This window comes from Arvicanthis niloticus, chromosome 16 (assembly GCF_011762505.2).
Source record: "Arvicanthis niloticus isolate mArvNil1 chromosome 16, mArvNil1.pat.X, whole genome shotgun sequence".
NCBI lineage: Eukaryota > Metazoa > Chordata > Mammalia > Rodentia > Muridae > Arvicanthis > Arvicanthis niloticus.
The window spans coordinates 70048125-70061246 of NC_047673.1; the positions used below are offsets into that span (position 1 = coordinate 70048125).

The following is a 13122-nucleotide window of genomic DNA, read 5'->3' on the forward strand; positions in this document are numbered from 1 at the left end:
TAACTGGGCTGTGGCTCTTTCTTAGTAACAACAGAAATATAACACATTTTCTAAATTTACTCATATTTCTGATAGCTTTTTATAAATTTCACTAGATTTTTCTGGCAACACACATATTGTGTTTTTTTAAAAAAAAATAGCTTTACTTCACCTTAAATGTCTTTTATTTGTTTTTCTTGTGTGACAACACTGACCAGGACATCAAGGTTGTTACATAGTTCAAACTGGCTTTGCATTTGCAGTGTATTTGAAATGGGAATGTTTGAATTATAGACACATGCTGGCTAGTTCAGCTTTTCAAGTACAGCATTGAACAAGAGTGGTAAGCAGAGACACCTAACCTCCTTACAGTGGAGCGCATCTGCCCAGTCCTTCACTGTTAAGGATGATGCTAGCTAAAGATTTTACACCACCGCTCTTTTTACGTATTAATTTTATAGCATTGATCGGTAAAATCCCAAACCAAAAGTGAGCAAATGGAGGTCTCAGAAAAGTTAGGGAGTAACTAGTTGTAAAAAACTGGTGTAAGGAGTAGCAACAAGCATGGAGCCTGTGAGTAATCCACACTGGCACTGATCAAGCTTTACCAGCTGTGGAACCCGGTAGCATGTGTTGCTTGCTGCTTTGGAGTTTAATTGCTTGTGTAAATGCAGCCTGTAACCACGCCTACCCAACAGTGTTGTTATAAGGTTGACAATATGCAAATTGTGTTTTTTTCTCTTTTGTGTGTGTTAGAGGTAGAGAGGGGTTGCTGAGACGAATTCAGGTAGCCAAAGATGGTTTCAAACTCTATGTAGCTAATAGTGACTTTGAACTTCTTATCCTCCTGCCTCTACCACCACAGTGCTGGGATTACAGGTACATCACCAGGCCAACAAGCCTGGTTTATGCGGTGCCAAGGATCAATCGCAGAACATGGTGTATGCTAGGAAGGCATTCCATTACCCCTACTATGTCCTCAGTCCTGCATACATATTCAAGACGTGCCTAAACCAGTACCTGGAAATAGCAAACACCACACTGAAATGTTACATATGCTTTACATTGTGGGAGTCAGCCAGATTCTATGGTAGGATGAATAGATAGTAGAATGCTGACTTCCTATTTGATGACTTTCACCAGCTAAATCCTCTCGGTGTCATGGTTAGGACTATCATCCAGTCTCCCTTATCCAGGATCCAAGCCAGTAGCCCCATCTATATGTCCTATCTGACAGCAGCTGGTTGGCCAAGGATTACTCAGAGGCTAAGGGCACATTCCAGAAACCTTTATTTCTCAGCTAGGGACGTTTGATTGAATCACCTATGAGCGATGACAGCAACCTCTCAGGGGCCTGCAAGGTAGAGTTCTGTGTCTCGTGTGAGCTTTGCTATGTTCTTCAGTTGCTTTTACTGAGGCATTTGTCATGGTCCTTGGCATCTCCTAGGGCAATCATCTCTCAGACTTCAGAGCTTGAGTCTTCTGGGTTGGATAACTCCTCTTCTTGCCACTAGGGACCAAAGGATCGATCGGGAGTGTAGATAGAGATTGCTTCTTTGTCTCAGGATAACACTAGAACAAATGCCAGGGAATCTTTATTCAGCCCTATTGAAGGTGAGAGAGAAATCAGGTTCAAGCCTTTCAGGGTATGTTTAGAAAAAAAACAAAACAAAAGCAAAAAAACAAAAACAGAAAGGACTTGTCTGATTCCAGGAATTCTTGGCTGGAAGGACTCTTGGTTTTGAATTTGCTTGAGTCTTTTCCTGACCAAGCAGCAGGTTGTTTTGCTCACTTCAACGGTATTGTTACATAAACAAGTAAGCTGTCTGCCTGCTACAGGAGGTCAGGTTTTCCATCAGAGTTTTGGCTAATCAGGATCTATGGGCGGATTCACGCTTTGGATTCTTAAATCTCCTAAGCCTCACAGCTGTGTTTCCCTGTTCCCACTAAATGCCAGAGTTTAAGATTTAGGGAATTATGCAAAACACACTTGCAGTGCCGGGTGGGGCATAAGTGTGTATGTATGGGGGCAGGGAGTATCCCCTGCCCTCTAGTGTTGCCTGGTGCTCCCCCCCCCCCATTTATTTGAGGGTGGAGTGGAACCCTTGAAAATGCAGAAAAGTAAATTCACAGGAGACTAAGCAAGTGGTTTAAGAGATTGATTGATCGGGCCTTGGCCCCAGGACTCTGCTTTTTCTTAAAATAACTTTGAGAATTGAATGCAAACATATTGGAACAGCACAGTGTCTGTGTGCATTTATAGGTAAGCATTTAACGCAAAGCCCCTTCACACACGTAGCACTTACCCTACAAGCCTCTCAGCAGCTCACAGCCCAACCAGTCTTCCCCCCCATGCATTAAAACCTGCAACTTTGCAAATAATACCCTGCAGAATATGCAATGTACCTTGTAAAAGTTGCCTATTGTAGTGTATAAGTACACATGCTGTTTATGCAGAATATTACCCCTTTCAATGCTAAAAAATTCCCCCACTAGCAGCTTTGTTTAGCACTAATGCTCAAAACTTTATTAAAAACAGTTTTCAAAAGTAGCTTCATAAAACTAGACACCAGCAAACTTTGGTCGAGGGGTGGAAAATAAATCGTATATCTTTAACCCGCAGAAGTTAAAGCCTTTTTTTTTTTTTTTTTTTTTTTTTGTTAGCTAACAATGGAAACTTTTTTTTAAGTGTTTCCCTCCCTCGGTTTGCCAAGCAATAGAAAAAAAAAAAAAAAAGAAGAAAAGAAAAACTTGTTCCGCTGAGTTCAACCCCAGACAGGCTCACAACTTCCTTCCTGCTTTCCTCCCCCAAGCCCCCGCCTTTCTGCCTCCTCCCTCAACCCCCAACTTTTTTTTTTTTTTTTAAATCTTACGTTGAACAAACACTGAAGTACCCGGGAGCAGACGCTGACAGCCGTAGTGTCTCCAACCAAGCACTGAGCAGCACAGGGTCGGCCTGGCAGTGCCTCCTCCGGGGTCGCCTAGCTCCTGCGCCGCCGGTACATTCAGCCTCGTTGCAGCACCCCACATTTTCCGTCTTCCATAAGTTGTTGCGGAAACCCTTTAGGAGCTTCTTCTTCTTCTTTTTTTTCCCCCAAACTTTAAGCCACCTGGTCTGTACGAGCCCGGAGTCCCCGGGGCATGTCGCCTGCACGGGACCTGGGAGTCTGAGCAATTGCAGGTAAGCGTGGCGGCTCCTTCCTGGCCCTTGTCTCTGAACCCTCTTTCCGCTCCATCTGTGCTGGGGTTCCTCTGGGTGTTCCGGGGTCCAAGCACAGCATGGAGGGGAGGGCTAGAGCCACTGAGAAGGGAGGCTGGTTTGGGACTGTAGCGTGCAGTGGCCTTGGTGGGCAGAGGAAGGAGATTCGACTTCCCACCGCCTTCCGGGCCGCCGCGCCGCGCCACCTCCTCGGCGCGCTGCGGGCGTCTGGGGCTCGGCTTGCCGGGCGGCTCCGCTGGCGCCAGGCGAGGCTGTCCGGGATGCGCGAGGCCCTGCCCTCGACCGGCCGCGCTACTCCCGGGCTTAGCATGTCGGACTCCGGAGGGCTGCAGATTCTCAGGCCTGCACAATTAGAAGGCCTCCTTGCCTTCTTTGCTTGCCGGTGCAAGGAAGCCCAGAGTTCCTCCGAGGGGTGTGGGTCCCGGAGGCTACAGGGGCAGCCGGGTTCTCGCTAACAGGATGCGCGCGGGACTGAGTAGCTGCGGGCATGTACCCGCCTCCCAAACACACACACACACACACACACACACACACACACACACACACACACACACACACGCTGCAGGGTGTGAGGGGACAGTAGGGAGCCTCCAGGATTGATTCCAGTGCTGGATATTGCAGAGTTTAGTCCCTGGCGCGCACGCGTGCCCACATTCACAAAACACACTTGTTTGGAGACAGACAGACAACAAGGCTAGTGCTGAAAAGTGCCTGGGCTGCCCCCACCCCACCCCCCGCGCTCTCCCAGGCCTTTCATAGGCCGAGAGACACAGCCCTGAGTCCAGGATCAGAAAAAAAACGGCGGGCACACAAGCCCTCTTCCAGGTCTCGGCTCCAGCAGCGGTTTGGGGAAGGTAGGTCCGGGTCAGGTTGCCTGTGACTTGGTCTCTGATGTCCTGAGAGGGTGGAGCAGAGCTGCCTGTCATCCTCGACCGACCGCCGATGTTTGCTCTGGCTAAGGGAACCTGGCTAGCCTCGCGGAGGGAACCAGCGAGTTGCACCTCCTCCCTCGTCCATCCGCGTGGCTACCGAGACTAATTTCAGAATTTGGGATTCAAGTGTTCTTGGAGCGTATCACAAGCTGGGGGAGGTGGACCACGGCGGAAAATACGAGTAGAGGCCATCGAGGCGGCCCGGCATGCCTCCCCACTGAGCATCACAACCCCTGTAGGCTAGACATCCAGGGGCAACCCGTCCTCAGCAGATTGGGGTCCCGGGGCTTCCTCTGCTCTTTGCGGGTGTGCTCTCGCCAGCCTCCCTTGATGCCTTCGGGAATTCTGACTTTTCTCCTTGTGTCTACACAGTTGCGAAATCGTTTATGGAGCTTGGGGCGGAGGCCGAGCCCGCGATCTTGCTCCGTGCCGGCCGCCTAGGCCATGCTGCTCCATCGGCGCGTGGAGCTGCGGCCGCCGGGCCTCCGGGACTAAACCGGGAGCCGCGGGAGGACGAGGTGCCGGCGGTGGAGCGGGACGGAGAGCCGCGGCGGCGGGCGGACCCAGTACTATGGCTGTGTACTGCTATGCCCTCAATAGCCTGGTGATCATGAACAGCACCAACGAGCTCAAGAGTGGCGGCCCCCGGCCCAGCGGCAGCGAGACGCCTCAGCCCTCCGGGAGGGCCGCGCTGAGCCCCGGCAGCGTCTTCAGCCCTGGGAGAGGCGCCTCCTTTCTCTTCCCCCCAGCAGAGTCGCTGTCGCTGGAGGAACCCGGGAGTCCTGGGGGTTGGCGCAGCGGCCGGCGCAGGCTGAATAGTAGCAGCGGCAGCGGAGGTGGCAGCAGCAGCAGCAACAGCAGCAGCAGCAGCAGTGGCGTGGGTAGTCCCAGTTGGGCTGGCCGCCTGCGAGGGGACTCGCAGCAGGTGGCGGCGGCCCGCGTCCTCTCCCCACCTGGGCCAGAGGAGGCCCAGAGGAAGCTGCGGATTCTGCAGCGCGAATTGCAAAATGTGCAGGTGAACCAGAAAGTGGGCATGTTCGAGGCGCAAATCCAGGCACAGAGCTCTGCCATTCAAGCGCCCCGAAGCCCGCGTTTGGGTAGGGCTCGTTCGCCCTCCCCGTGTCCCTTCCGAAGCAGCAGCCAGCCCCCGGGAAGGGTCTTGGCTCCGTGTTCCCCAAGTGAGGAACGGAGAACAAAGTCCTGGGGAGAACAATGTACAGAGACCCCAGATGCCAACTCCGGGAGGAAAAGCAGACTCAGCACACACCCCTCAAAGAACAAGGAGGGAGTGGTCCCTCTTTTAGGCCCAGCCAGCCCGACCAGGTTAGGGACTCAGAGTCCATCTACTTCAGTGAGAATGGAAAGAGGTACCCCGGCCAGTCTTCGCTGTGGTTCACCCACACCCATGGAAATTGACAAGAGGGTTGCTCCCTCACTGGAGCGCTTTGGAACTAGCTTAATATTGGCCACTAAAGTGGCAGCTTCAGCCACATCCGCCGGACCACACCCTGGACATGATTCTGCCCTTATGGATGCAGCCTGTGAGCTAGGGGGCATGAACCCCTGGGAGGTCCAGATGGAGAGGCGGGGGCAGTTTCTGGGCAGGGAGACCGGCTCAGGTCCAGAGCCTGTCTGGACCCACATGAGAGAACCTCCTGGAACGGTGGGAAGAGGAATTCATTCTGTTGGTGGGCAGGGCTCCTGGACACCTGAAGTCATCAAAAGACCAGAAGAGAGGACTGTAAATGCCCAAAGCTCAGAGCCCTCGGAGGACCCGAGATGGTCTAGACTGCCTGGAGACCTAGGCTCCGTAGGGCCTGAGCAGGGAGGAAGTAGGATCCCGGGGATCCGAGGACCCCAGCAGCCCCTGGACAGTGTGAGAGAAGGGGCTCCAGCACTGGGCTTGCTTGGGGGCAGCCAGACAGCACAGCCAGGGAGCAGGGATGTGGAAGCAGGAATTCGTTGTGACAGAATGCTGGAACCTTTACCACCTGGGGAAGTAGCAACAAATTTGAAAGAACTCCAGTGTTTCCCCGGGGACAGGATGGGGATGCAGCCTGAGAGGTCCATAGTTTGGCCCAGTGCTGTGGAGGAAGCTCCCCTGATCTGGACGTGTGACACAGGGGTACAGCTGAAGGGGACTTGGGGAAGCCAGCTGCGAGACGGAGATGCTCACCCTAGCTGCCAAGAGATGCCTCCAGACCAGAAGGATGAGGCCTCCTTGAAAGAGGCCTGCAGCCCCAGCAACATCCCGGGCATCCCTGCAGTCATCATTACAGATATGGGTGCTCAGGAGGATGGAGGATTAGAGGAGAGCCAAGGAAGCCCTCGGGGGCCCCTGCCTCTCAGGAAGCTGTCGTCCTCCTCAGCCTCCTCCACTGGCTTCTCCTCTTCCTATGAGGACTCGGAGGAGGACATCTCCAGTGACCCTGAACGCACTCTGGACCCCAACTCAGCCTTTTTGCATACCCTGGACCAGCAGAAGCCCAGAGTGGTGAGTGTTGTGGAGCAGGTTTTACAATTCATGCTTTCAGCAGACCTTGGATGCACTGTGCATTCTCCTGGGTTTCCTACTTCTTGCTGAGCGGTAAAGACACTGAGCAGGGCTCACGATAGTCACAGTATTTCTCTACAGGCAGGTTTGTTGTGGGCACAGTCTGCCAAACACTCTAGACTGGGCAGTGAGTGTGAGCCGTTCTCACTGTACATGTCTTTAAAAATGGGTTTGAAGGAACGTAAAATTCATGTATGTCAACCATAATAAATCTTCCCAATTTCCAAAAACGGTGACCAGAGATACTCCATGTTGCTCTTACTTGATGGAGTAAAAGACTTAATTTCATGGTTTATTCGAGCTGACAGGATATCTATTGGCTTAACTCAGCCTCCACTCCTAGGCAGAAATGTGATTGATATGATTCAGTGACAGGCCCCTGACCTCTGAAGATGTGGTTGTGTGATCTATGGTTTGAGTAACTATTGAGCTTCACATGTAAGTTAGGCAGGAGTTGGCAGTGTCAGTCAACATAACTAATATGCAGTGTGACCTATGAGATAAATGGAAAAGTATCTTTTGAGCCACGTAGATACTTTCCTTTGTAGCAGAACGCTTCATTATTTGAGTTGAGTTGTCTGAGTTAGGGACATGGTGCCTCATTAGGAGGATACGTTGGAACAGGTCCATTTCTGGTACATTTTTACATGTATGCTTGAGTTCATTTCCCTAACTCTTGGTCTGTCTATGGCAGTGACAGATGTTCATCCCTACTATGTGATTAATCTCATTTTTTGGCTGAGATCAGTTTCTTTTAGAAGGCAATTGTTGAAACTAGCTCTTTTAAAACGGGATGGCCTTTCTCTTGCCTCTCCATGGAGGATGGGAAATTTCCTTACCTGGCATGCAAGAGGTTGTAGGGCTTCCTTGTGGGGAAAGCTTCGTGGTACTTTAGTTGGTAGCCTTCTGGTTTCATCTTGAATGTGAGATTCCACCCATTTGTACCCCAATAACTTTCTCCATCCTTACTGGGTGCATTCCAGTACCACTCAACACACTTCACTAAGAAACTTTAGACACTAAAACACAATCCTTTCCAGCTTCCACTTCAGAAATCACAGTCTAGTTTTGAAGGTCGGCAATTTCTTTCTCTGAAACTCTGCTTTCTGCTGGTAATCTAGACTAATGTGTTTGCAAACAGGAGTCCTAATCAGCCTGTCATTTGGGGGCCAGGACAGGGCTCTAGGCATCCTGCACCTGCTGCCAGGCACAGCGTATTACCTTTAGAGAAAGGGCAGGCAGGCAGGCTGCCTGCAGGGGACAGTGGCACAGTCAGACAGTCACAGGGCAGATGGGAAATGTTTCTCTGCCCTCTGCTCAGCAGTTACTAGTAAATAAGAAAGGGTCTTCTCCCCATTTGTTTTGAGACCCCAAGCACGGCTGGCACACCCGAGTAGCTCTGAGTTGTTGTGTAGTTTCCACTGCCCTTTCTGTGGTAGCTGAGCAGCTCTTGCCCACTGCTTGCCAAAACAGTCCGTGCGTGCAAGTTTGAAAACAGCGTCTTGTTTGGGAGTGAGTTAAGGGGAGATAAATAATAACAAGTAACAGGTAAACTTTTTTCTTCATTTATCAGATTAAAACCAGATAAGTAACCAGGGAGGAACTGGTAAGAGAGGCTGTTCCACTCTGCCTCCCCTTTGAACAGGTTCTTTTAGACACCCACAAAGTTAAGGAGAAAGACATCCCCTGCCTGCTTTGCTCTCTTGAAGCATGTGAAGCAGAGAGAGAGAGAGAGAGAGAGAGAGAGAGAGAGAGAGAGAGAGAGAGAGAGAGAATGATGTGTATGCCTGTGTGCATACACATTGGGGTCAGATGAGTGTGGGTAATCAACTGGAAATTATGGAATCCTAGGGACTTTTGCGCTTTGGTTGAAAGCTTGCACTGTGAGCAGAGGTCTCTTCTTAGGTTAATCGTGATGGTGGAGCTTATCTGGAACGCCAAATGGTCTGCTCATTGGATCAAAAATCACTCATTCCCCAAGACTGCTATTTTGTCTGCAAAAGGCTAGACATCTTGATGGACCGAGTAGGCCTGTCGGTTGTCCTTTCGATGTTTGGCAGATGACATCTAAAGTGGCCCCGCTTGTGTTTCCTCCACACTCTTCTGAGTTCTCCGTGGACTCATTTCTAGGCGCACGGCTCTACTGCACTACATCTGGGCACGTTCACACTTGCCCTCTTTCCCTCACACTCGCTCACTCATGCTCGCCCTCACCTTCGCATTGCTTACACACACTAACACCTACCTCAAACATGTAGGTTGGAAGTGGCATGTTCTCACAACCATCCCCGGCCCTCTGAGCCAAACTAGACCCGAAGGATTTTTACAGCTGCCTAGCCTTCTCACCCACCCTCTGTTGCATACTGCCTCATTCGAGATTAAGTGTACAGGCACGGTGTGACGGCATGTCTACGTCTTAAGGATCAGACACTTGGAATTTGCTTGGAAGGAATAATCATGCATCAGCCCGCAGCAGATCAAATCCAGGTCCATTCACACTTCCTGCTCTCTGACCTCTGAACAGAACCAAATGGCACTGAGCGAGGATGCTGCTCCCTTTCTTCTTTCGCATAGCAGAAAGCAAGCATTTCGTATCTGCCTAGATCATTCTGTTCAAGAGCCTGGGGCGTCGAGATTCCACGTAGAGAGTGTGATGTAACAGCGCAGAGGCCTCTTACCTTATAAAATAGACTGGACTTATTTGTTCCAAAGTTACGCTGTCAATAATGTGTATGCACAAAAATGGAACAAGGGGTCAACAAGATGGCTCAGCAGGTAAAGGTGCTTGCTACCAGGCTGATGACCTGAGTTTGATACCCAGAACCTACATGGTAGAAGGAGAGAATTGTTTCCAGCAAGTCATCTATGGCAGGCACACTTACCTATCTACCCTCCCCCATATATATATACACATGCACAAACACATAAATGCGTGTATGCATGCAAAAATTCATAAATTAAAATGTAAAAAAAAAAAAAAAGCATATAAATCACATGGCAGTGGCACACGCCTTTAATCCCAGCACTTGAGAGGCAGAGGCAGGCGGATTTCTGAGTTCGAGGCCAGCCTGGTCTACAGAGTGAGTTCCAGGACAGCCCGGGCTACATAGAGAAACCCTGACTCGAAAAACGGAAAAAAAAAAAAAAGCCCAACCCCCCCCCAAGTGTGTGTGTGTGTGTGTGTGTGTGTAACAAAAAACAGTGGTCTAGTGCCTGTAGACTATGTAAGGAAGCAGACCACCAGAGAGCCTCTGCCTCCTGCTGTTCACAACTTTTAAGTGCCACCTGAATTTTGTGTCTTTGCTCTTTAATGGCAGAGCTGGTGGCTATTAAGCAGTTTGCTTCTTTTTAGTGAAAAATGAATTTGTAAACACAGCACAACGTAACCTGTTTGAGAGGGTTGTGTGTGCGGCGATTTTATGTTTGATTATCTAGCAGTGAGCACTTTCAAGTGGAAATTTAAAAAGGTTGATTTTTTATGTGTGTGTGTGTAAACACAAGTGTGTGTAAACACAAGTGTGTGGAAGTGCTGCCAGACGTCAGGGCACGTGGGGGACCCTGGAGGGACTGAGTTGCCTGATTTGGGTATTGAGAAAGAAACTCCATGTCTGCTGGAACCCCAAGTGCTCCTACTGCTGAGGCATCACTCCAGCTCTGGAAACTTTAGATGTTGAAGGCTCAGACTGTGGGGCTCAAATGGCACTTTTTGTTTCCCAAAGATGGGAGGCCCATCTATCTGTCTGTCTGTCTGTCTGGACACACGGCATTCTTGAACCAAGGGCCCTGGAGTCATTTATCTGAGATTCTGGGGATTAATCTGACAAAAATGAAACAAACAAACAAACAAACAAACCTAAGATTCAAAAGCAACAGGACCTAGGGCACACACAGAAGGGCCCTGACTCTCTGGCTCCATTTTCTCTTTCTCCATTGTGCATAACTCAAGGGTGATTCAAGGGGCTCCGTCTCACCCCAACTTTCTGCAAATACTTAATTCTAGACACAGCTCCACTCTTAGTAGGTGTGAAGCTTGCGTCAACATGTCTGGAGGTGTGACAAGGATCCTTTGGCATGGTCCTTGGCACTAAGGTCCAAATCAGGCACCTTTAAATGTGTGCTTTTATTAAAGCCAGTTGACTGATGGCCCTGTCTCTCTTCCTCCCTTTGCCAGAAGATCGGCTCTTTGTAACTTCACATTGAAAAGATTAAAAAAAAAAAAAAAAAAAAAAACACACACAACAAACAGATAAATACAAACCAATCAACGAATCGACCAAAAGCACCATCAGAACAAAACCTCAGCACCATAACTGAAGCTGTTATTGTAATCACGCAGCTCTTAGGAACTGTGCTGATAGGATACTAGAACATTAACCCTAAGGGATACGTTTCAGCTACAAATAAAAAGAACCTAACTCCCCACTCCCCCACCCCAGATACAAATGTTTGGAAACAGGCTTTGTGACACAGAGCCAAAATGTTCCTTCAAAGTGTTGTCTTATCAGAGAGGAAAGTTTTCTTTCATTAAATGGAGAAGGAGGAAGAAAGGTGGACTCTCAACATCACTTTTGGTAAGAACGTTTACACTCTGCAAAATATGTTTTGAGACATACCTTGCTTTAGATTTTAATAAGAAAATAGCCTATCAGCTTTTGACTGCAGGGAAATGGATTTTACCTATAACATCTCATCCTCAGAGCTCTGTTCGCAAGAGCTGGATTGCTACCAAGTCACCTTTCTGACTTTGTTAGTACATGCTTGCTGAAAGTAGTTATAGATTAGATTCGTCTTATATAGTTTATTTAAATCCCTAGGGGTATTGATAACAGTATTTAGACTTGTTTTATTTTGCCTGGTACCAACTTAGTCACCTAAAGGTAGACTTTTTTAAAAAAAAAAAATTAATGGAAAGAATTTTATCTTGTGGAAAAACCTCTGTAGATTTTAGATAATCAACAGGTGATTCAGAATTAACTCAGGAATTCTTTTAAATTACCTTGTGAAGCCAGGTGTGATGGTGTGGGCCTGTGATGTCAGCAACCCCCCACCCAGGCTGATCCAAAAGGATTTCCAGTGTGAAGGCAGCCTGGACTGTGTACCAGTGTGAAGCCAGCCTGGACTGTATACCAGTGTGAAGCCAGGCTGGACTGTGTACCAGTGTGAAGCCAGCCTGGACTGTATACCAGTGTGAAGCCAGCCTGGACTGTATACCAGTGTGAAGCCAGGCTGGACTGTGTACCAGTGTGAAGCCAGCCTGGACTGTATATCAGTATGAAGGCAGCCTGGACTGTATATCAGTGTGAAGCCAGCCTGGACTGTGTATCAAGCTCCTATCTCAAAACTAAGCAAATAAATAAACTGCACTGTGGTCATGTTATCAGTGTGGAGGAATCTATGGGTTTGGTTATAGGAGCAGACAGCTTGGCACTGAAGATATGTGCATTGTGCTCTAGGCTCCATGAGAGACAGGGTTTGCTGCGATTGTGTGTGTGTGTGTGTGTGTGTGTGTGTGTGTGTGTGTGTGTGTGTATGTGTGTGTATGTGTGTGTGTATGTGTGTGTGTATATGTGTGTGTGTGTGTGTGTGTGTATGTGTGTGTATGTGTGTGTATGTGTGTGTGTGTATGTGTGTATGTGTGTGTATGTGTGTGTGTATGTGTGTGTGTGTGTATGTGTGTGTGTGTATATGTGTGTGTGTATGTGTGTGTGTATATATGTGTGTGTGTGTATGTGTGTGTGTGTGTGTGTGTTGTGACTCCTTTATCTTCTTATGAATCAGAGGAAGACATTGCATCCTACCAACTGTAAACTCTTTGGTTTTACAAAGCATTTGCTAGAGTGCCACCTGCCCCTTTAGGATTTTGCAGGACCTTGAGAGTGTCATATGGCCATATACTCTCCCTGACCCAACCCTGATGATGGGCCTGCAGGTGGTTTCAAGAACATGAGCAGAACATTCAGTTTTTCCTTAAGAACCATAGGGGGTGTCCATCTGACTGTGGACGGCCATCTTGGAAGTCTGGAAGAGTCAGCTACTGTGGTCTCCAGGTCCTAGTCAGCCCTGACTGGTGTAATTCTGTCCGGCCTCAAGCTGAGATCCTCCTGTTTATCTTGTGGTCTTCTCACTGAGTCTTCCCCCTCCATCCTGTCTTACTGGTGGCCACAGTAGCTGGAATCCACTTTTCAGGTGAACTATTAGTATAAAAACAGCTTAAGTCTCCTTTGCCAAAAGACAAGACACGTAAGCATATGTGACCTCATTTTATATTTTTATATTACAAATAGCAAAATGTTTTCTCCTGGTTCCATAAAGAACATTGTCTACTTATCCCGAAGACTGTACAGTCAGGGAAGCTATAGAGTTCTTTTCTCCATGGTCACATCTTACAGAAGAAGGTCCATGGCCTGACATGTTCAGCGTTGTCACAGGACTCATGT

General features: G+C 48.7%; 1 protein-coding gene and 1 long non-coding RNA gene across 2 annotated transcripts in view; one reads left to right on the forward strand and one right to left on the reverse strand.

Moving 5' to 3' along the window:
* Positions 1–1246: 1246 nt before the first annotated feature.
* On the reverse strand, positions 1247–2993 carry LOC143434748 (uncharacterized). Its single transcript, XR_013104500.1, has 2 exons — positions 2853–2993; positions 1247–1584 (listed from the first exon to the last, which is right to left on the reverse strand). It is a non-coding gene; the product is annotated as an uncharacterized LOC143434748 (long non-coding RNA).
* Positions 2994–3916: 923 nt separating this feature from the next.
* Positions 3917–13122, forward strand: part of Itpkb (inositol-trisphosphate 3-kinase B) — a 96164-nt gene continuing 86958 nt past the window's right edge. Inside the window, exons 1-2 of the mRNA XM_076914609.1 lie at positions 3917–4053; positions 4504–6625. Coding sequence (XP_076770724.1) covers positions 4703–6625 — 1923 coding nt within the window. The 5' untranslated portion in view covers positions 3917–4053; positions 4504–4702. The remainder of the gene's footprint in view (positions 4054–4503; positions 6626–13122) is intronic.